At 46.0% G+C, this 7,060-nt stretch overlaps 1 protein-coding gene across 2 annotated transcripts; it reads left to right on the top strand.

Annotated features, from left to right (window-relative positions):
- Nucleotides 1-322: 322 nt before the first annotated feature.
- LOC136494848 (glucan endo-1,3-beta-glucosidase 1-like) lies at nucleotides 323-2,449 on the top strand. 2 transcript variants are annotated; one of them, XM_066491031.1, is made up of 5 exons: nucleotides 323-942; nucleotides 1,290-1,391; nucleotides 1,775-1,883; nucleotides 1,952-2,251; nucleotides 2,344-2,449. In XM_066491031.1, exons 1-5 carry the CDS (start codon nucleotides 940-942, stop codon nucleotides 2,367-2,369), a joined length of 540 nt encoding a protein of 179 aa, XP_066347128.1. In that variant the 5' UTR covers nucleotides 323-939; the 3' UTR covers nucleotides 2,370-2,449. The 2 variants fall into 2 exon arrangements, with proteins under 2 accessions (XP_066347128.1, XP_066347122.1); XM_066491025.1 differs by having other exon boundaries at nucleotides 1,949-2,251.
- The last annotated feature ends 4,611 nt before the right edge of the window (nucleotides 2,450-7,060 follow it).

The following is a 7,060-nucleotide window of genomic DNA, read 5'->3' as shown; positions in this document are numbered from 1 at the left end:
GGCAGCTAGTTTAGTTTTCAGAGTCAGTGGCTAGCTATTGTGTAAAATTTTGTAATATATCGTAGTAACGCATTTTAGCCTGTTACCTTGATGGCTTGATAGTGTTCTGTAGTTGTAGAAGAACAAATCTTTCTAGTATTTTTTTTCTTCTTTTTATCATATATGTTTCTTATAACTGCATGTAGTGTTTTGTTTTTATCATTAAGTTTCTGATGTAATTTATCTGCTATGTGAAATCTAGAAACTTAATGTAAGCTTCTATACTTCTCTAAGCCGAATAAGTGCTCTCAACACCCTACATCATCTGGCACCTGGTTGAAAACACTGTTTGTTGGTGTGCATAGAGTTCATACTTATGCACTTCCCTTCCTCATCATATCAAATCTTAGGCAATTCAAGCTTAGCTGAATCAACTTGCCTCCACGTGCAAGATCCCAGGAACATTGCTATGTCTCGTCTGTTAAGTACAAATGAGCAATTATTTTCTATGGTCTATGAAATTCTACTAGTAGCAGTTTACTAAAAACTAAAGAGCTCTATGCTGGACAGTCTTCTGTGCCTTTTGTGTTTCTATGCTTTCCACTTGTTTAGTTTCTGCATCATACTTGACTCCCTAATGCAAAAATGAAACTAAGTACTCCATGTTCAGCCGCTAATCTATTGCTCATCACATATAGTTTGCAGTTTTGACATTTTCTTGCCAGATTATTTTCTGTAATAGTCGCTAATCATACCAAGCAGACTATTTTCTGACATTTTATTTCTCACTGCTTTGTTAAGATTGTAGGTTTTACTAGCTCCCAGTTATGCAAATGGCAGTGAGGATCGCTCTTTGAAGATATGGAAAGGTGATATATTTGGTATTCTAAATGCAAGGGCATTTCTCATGTTAAACTTGTACATATATTCTCTCATCAACGCATGAAATCTGACTAAGTTATGGTATGATTCGTTCTGCAAATTGTCTTGTCTATAGAAATGTAAACTTGTGGCTAACTACTAAATGTTTAAACACTTATTCTGCTGCTATCCAGTTTGGTGAAACTAAAGGAATATAACAACTTTGCCGGTTACAGTACTGCAATAGCTGTTTTTTCTCTGAAAGTACCTAAGTATGTATGCAGGAGTACTAAAGCTTTCTTACTGTTTCTTACTGTTCAGTTATTCTTAAGCCAGATTTTAGCATGCTACATAGGCTGGTCGATAATAAGTGCCTAGAAGTGCTTCCTGTTGTGTTGTTCATGCAAGCAACTCTTTTGTTGATACCATGTGTTATTGTGTTCCTACAGGTAGATGTTTCTTGGATAAACTATGTGCTTGGTCACAAAAGGAAGCTGCTGCAGTTTGGGGTTGGTTCAGTTCAGTTACACATACTGAAACTAAAGTTTCAGGTCTGGTTTAACATTCACACTTTCCTATTTAAAAACTATATATATTCTGCTTCCAAACTGCATGCATTATATTATTGCTGTAAGAAATCTACAGACATTAGACTTTCGTTTGTTTTACTATGTCATTAAGTACCATCATAACTTACATGCTTGTGAGCTAGCCATTCGTGCGTGTACTTAGAAGTATCTTCTTAGCACTTGTTGCAATAGCATTGTGTTTTTAATTGTGCCTTTGTTACCTGTTGTTTATTGCAGCAGCCGTTTTGCTTGATGTTGGACGTACTCTCCTTCACTATTTTATTTGTAACTCATGGCATGAAAATTTCTGAGTTTGTTACTGCTAGTTTTTCTGAATCGACATTTTTCTCATCTCTCTTTTCCAGCAGCTTGTGCCCATCTGTTCCTTCTATGTCTCTATATGTACAGCAGTGACAGTCGTCAGTGTTCATGCCTTCCCTGGTTTTCAAATAGCAGCAGCAGCACTAAGACAAGGTAAGCATCCTGCAGATTCCTCTCTAGTGCATGCCTGGCTTTGCTCTAAATTTGTTTCTGTGCAGCAGGTCAGTCCATTGCCAGTGAGCGGCAATTTGTTCTGGCAGCTGGCAGCCTTGATTTTCAGATCAACAACACAAGGTATTCTTTAACAACAACAGCTGTAGCTATCAACTTTCTTAACCTGGAGTTCGCCTGCTCCGAGAGCGACTGTTGCGCCATCCAGGGCACTGGCGGCTGCGCCCGGCCAGACGAAGGCCTCCTGTCGCGGGCGTCGGTGGCCATGAACGCCTACTACCAGGCCCGGGGCAGGAACTCGTGGAACTGCTTCTTCAACGGCACCGGCCTCATCACCATCACTGACCCCAGTGAGTAGACTGCCTTGCTGTGACTGTGAGTGTCTCGTTGCTTGTCAACTGTGTTGGCGGGCTGACATGGCTGGTGTTCTTGATTCTTGCAGGTCTTGGCACCTACAAATATGCTTGAGATGGATGCATGGGAGGAAGAGGGACTGCCGTGACGCTGAACAATGGATCTGAATAAGATTGTAGGGATGATTGTTTTTGTTTATTATTTATGTGCATTATGTGAGCAGGAAGTATCCTTACCTTACAGAATCAGAGCTGCTAGAATTCCAATCAAGATCTGCAAATATTTTTTTTCTTTGGAAAATAGGTTTGCCGAGTGTAATTCCAAAAACACTCGGCAAACAATAATCCTTTGCCGAGTGTATTTTGGAAAAACACTCGGCAAACCACTTTTTTTTGCTGAGTGTCAAATTTGACACTCGACAAATCATTTGCCGAGTGCGCGATAAAAAACACTCGGCAAATAGCTGTTTACCGACTCTGTAGATGTCGTATGCTATTTGCCGAGTGTTACACTCGGTAAAGCCTTTGCCGAGTGTTTTTTTTGTCTTTGCCGAGTGCCTATGGCACACGGCAAAGTCTCGGTTTCTGGTAGTGTACCTCTCAAGCTTGCCGGGATAGAGGCCGAGCGGCTCCGTGGAGCAATGGTTGTTGGACGACTTGAAGGCGTTGGTGTCTTGAATTTCGGGCGACGCCACCAGTGGCTTGGCAGCACCGTCGACCAACCTTCTTCATCTACAGCAGACGGCGATGTAGACAAATCGAAGCTGCTTCTCTTGCTGATGGAGCCATTGGCTCCATGCTAGCTCACTGGCGGTGTCTCTAGAGGGAGCAGCATCACTGCTAGTAGCTGGGGGGAAATTGAGCGTGTCCTGCCTCCCACAGCGTCGGGCTAGCCTTGGCCACCGAGGAGGACTTGAGGCAAGATTTGGTAGGCGGTGGGTGGGAGGAGGGGCAATGGCTGGTGGAGTGCGCGGGGGGAGCCAAGAAGAAACGTACCCTTCTGGTGCCGCTCGGGGCGTCGCGGGGAGGGTCCCAGGGCGGCGGCGGGTCCGTGGAGAGCGCGAGCGAACCGATGATGATCGACCTGTTGCGGGGGCATAGGTCCTGGCTCGCTGGGGGGTCATCCATGCGCAGCGTCCGCGTGGGGGGCGTCGGGGACGGAGGTGCGGCGAGGGTGGTACGAGTGTGGTCACCGGCGAGCGGCGGGGGAGGGGAGAGGGGTGGCCGACGGCTACGAATTTGGGCGCAGAGATCCCGGCCGCCGTAGGGGCGGCGCGGGGTCGCGGAGGTGGGTGGGGTGGGCAACGGTCCGCTCCGACTGTGTGCCAATAGCCAATCTCTTATTCAGTTCTTTATTTATGCTGCCTTAGTTTCTTTGTTACTGATCTCATCGCATATAATACAAGAGCATCTGCAAAGTTTATTAGGTCGACTTACAGATCCTTTGCTCTACTTTGTGAATATTCTTTTTTTTTCGCTAGCGGGTCAACCCGTGAGGATAAGAACCACCGCTGATATTCTTTTTTTTCGCGAGCGGGTCAACCCGTGAGGATAAGAACCACCGCTGATATTCATATTCTATCTAAGCTTTGGACTTTCGCTGGAATACTAACGAGCTTCTTTTCTTGCTGAAAACTGGATCATCAGGGAACCAAAGTTGAGTGGAGTTCCTTGTCTTCATTAATGAGCCTGCTCATTGGTTGGTTTCTGGGCTGATAAGCCTGGCTGGTGCTAGTTTATTGTGAGAGAAAAAAACACTATCAGCTGGCTGATAAGCTTTGACTGAAACCAACGAGCGAACATGCTGACTATATGCAACGCTCATGATATCAGCAATTATGTGTTATGTTCTGCCTTTGGACTTGTTTGTTGTAAAAATGACTACATTTGTTGCCAGAAAGATGATTTGTTTGGGTTTTGTTTTGTGGAACGTTGCTGGAGTTATAACTTTGTTGCCACTTTTTTTAGTTTTTTTTTTCCATATATTTCACACTGTCTTGTATGTTTTGGAATCCTTCGGCACATTAGTGATTATAACTTGGGAACTTAGTTTGGAAAGCTTTATTTTATTGTTTTGGTGATAATTTGGCACTAGGTTGGTGTATAAGAAATGTACAACCCATGTATAATTAAGTTTGATTGATAGTTCCTATAATGGTTGCTCAATAGCACAAATTGTTGAAAAAGAAAAAGTTCCAGCCTCTGCAGCACAAATGGTTTGTAATAAGCAATTACAGACTTACAGTTTTATACAGCAGGTTTTTAAACAAACTTATCTTAATAAATCTTCACAACCATGAGGAACCCTTCTATTTCTTAGACCCTGTTTGAGATGGGCTAAAGTTTAGAATATTTGTTTGGAGTCTTATCTCTAAGTTTAGAGCTCTAAAGTTTAGACGAGGAAATCCAAATAGGCCCGTAGACAAGTAGAAAGTAATGTGGTCTCAGGGCAGCCTCTTGATCATAGACTCGCTTAGAGGAATTTTGGAGGAATCTGGAGGAATTTGTGAGAGGAAAATACTGTTCCGGATGAAAAAAGAAGCGAATCAAGCCGAGTTTAAGGGCACGTGAACGGAACCTATGATAAGATCTTTTAGAGTTTTCCTTGACTAAAGCTTAGGTTATTATATACAAGTTCTGTTTGGTTCAGATGTAGCCACGATGTGTGAGAGTTTAAACATTTTTTATTCCATGAAGTATACAAACCGTTGCTTGGGATGCGCTTGTTTGCCCTCCTTTTTGCTAACCTGAAACCTGTAGTGCCGCGGGCACTGCTTCCGATCCCAGTGCTAAAGCAGGTTGGAGTTACTTTTTGGATTTTCTCTTTTGGCAATAGCAATTGCTCTAGTATCGATGCTGTTGTACAACTGTTTGCGAGGCTTGGTATTTTGGGGGGAGGAGGAAGAAATCCATGCGTGCACGTAGGTTGATCCATGCACGTTCGGTGAAGCACACTACTCTATAGATGGCTGAATGGACTGCACGGCTCGATTCCGCCCTGGCCCATTGAGGCACGGCCTAATAAAGGACACGCTAACATGCCCCGATAAGCAAAGGACACAGTTAACGCACGACATGTCGCGACGCCCTGGCCCATTGAGGCACGGCCTAATAAAGGACACGCTGACATGCCCCGATAAGCAAAAGACACAGTTAACGCACGACAGGTCGCTCTTCGCGACCTGTCTCCTTCCTTCGCGCAAAGCTCGCTCCCTCTTCTTCCTCTCCTTCGGCGTCGTCCTCACCCTCCCCATGCCCCCCTCCCCCCCCCCCCCCCCCCCCCCCCGCTTCCATGACCTGTGCCCGGCAGCTCCCGCCGCCCACATCCCACCCTCGCCCCTCAACCCCGCCCTCCTCCTTGTCCTCGCCCCCACTGCTGGCCACTGCCCCACCGCGGTAGGGTCTCACTGAAGCTCCGTGACCATAGAGCTCCGATGAGACCCTACTGCCCGCTGTGACCTCCTTCTTCTCCTTCCCCCTCTCGCAGGAGCTCCGCCATGGCCATGGGCGCCTCCGCCCCAACTTGGCCCGGCCGCCTCCACCGCCCTCCCGCCGTCCCCATCACATGGCCAATCTGCCTCCACCTAAACCCCCTTCTAAGTCCGCCGGAGATGGGGAAGAAGAGAGTGAGAGTCGGCAAGCTCGTTGTCTCTGACCCTCACCCTCCTCGCCAGAACCCTAGACGCCTTCTTCTTTCTCTATGGCGCGGGCGCAATGGAGCGGGTCGTTCCATCACGTATTTACGTATCCCATAAGCAAATTGTGTCGTGTCGCACCTGCCCTTAGGTTGGCATGACCCCCACATCATCTTTGTTCGAGTGTCCTGATGGCCTGGTGAGCCAGTTGAGCTCAAGTTGCATCTCCGCCACATCTATTGCGTTGGCTAGGCCGTTGTGCCTGTGCCTCCGCCACCACAAGAGAGGATCAGGGGAGGAAAGAGAGGAAGAACGGAAGGTGGCTAAGACAAGAAGCTCATGGTGGGTGCTCGGCTACTTGAAGAAGAAGGCGATGCGGTCTACAGGAGCAGCGGAGGCCAAGGGAGGTAATGGTGGAGGAGGAGGCACGTGGGAGGATAGGAGGTGATGCGGGAGCTAGGGTTTAGAGAGTCGACGATTATATGCTGTAAGTTAACGGACTATATCGGACCAACTAGTAATTGGTCCCGATCGAGCTAGCAACTCATGCCGGAGTACCGGTCTAGGCACACCCGTCAAGCCGGGACGGCACGGGCACCACACTCGTGCCTGGGCTGGACCAAAAAACGCCTGGCGATTCACCGTGTCCATGGGTCTTGGGCCTTATGGCCATCAGTAGCACACTCTAGTTCATTTTACCTCTATATTATACATGTTAAATCTCAATGCACATGTGATAATTAATTAAATTAAAGATCGTGGTTTTAATACACGTAATCTAGAAAATGACTTGAGAGAATATATTACATCCTGAGGCATAGGGATGGAAGTGAATTAACAAGCGAACCCGTATGTAGGCTATTTTTATTGGGCAATGCTAAGGTACATCCTTTACCTCCAAAGAGGTAATATCTCAAATAAATCTGAGCGGTTGATTTTTAGATTTTTTAAATCAATTAATTAACCTAAGAAAAGGAAAAAAAAAAGAAAATGTCTTCAAATCCCCTCATGCACGGGACAGACAGAAGCGGCGGCCGGCCGCGCGGCCCTTCCTTGTTGATTGCGGAGCCTTCCTTTCAGTATATTACATATATAAAAAATATCAACGTGTATACAACAGGTATCACGATTTATTCAGTAATTAAAAGTTACGTTACGTATATAAAAAATA

The sequence above is a fragment of the Miscanthus floridulus genome, chromosome 1 (genome assembly GCF_019320115.1).
Source record: "Miscanthus floridulus cultivar M001 chromosome 1, ASM1932011v1, whole genome shotgun sequence".
Lineage (NCBI taxonomy): Eukaryota > Viridiplantae > Streptophyta > Magnoliopsida > Poales > Poaceae > Miscanthus > Miscanthus floridulus.
Note: the sequence above shows the minus strand (reverse complement) of the source record. Positions and strands in the feature narration are given on the sequence as shown.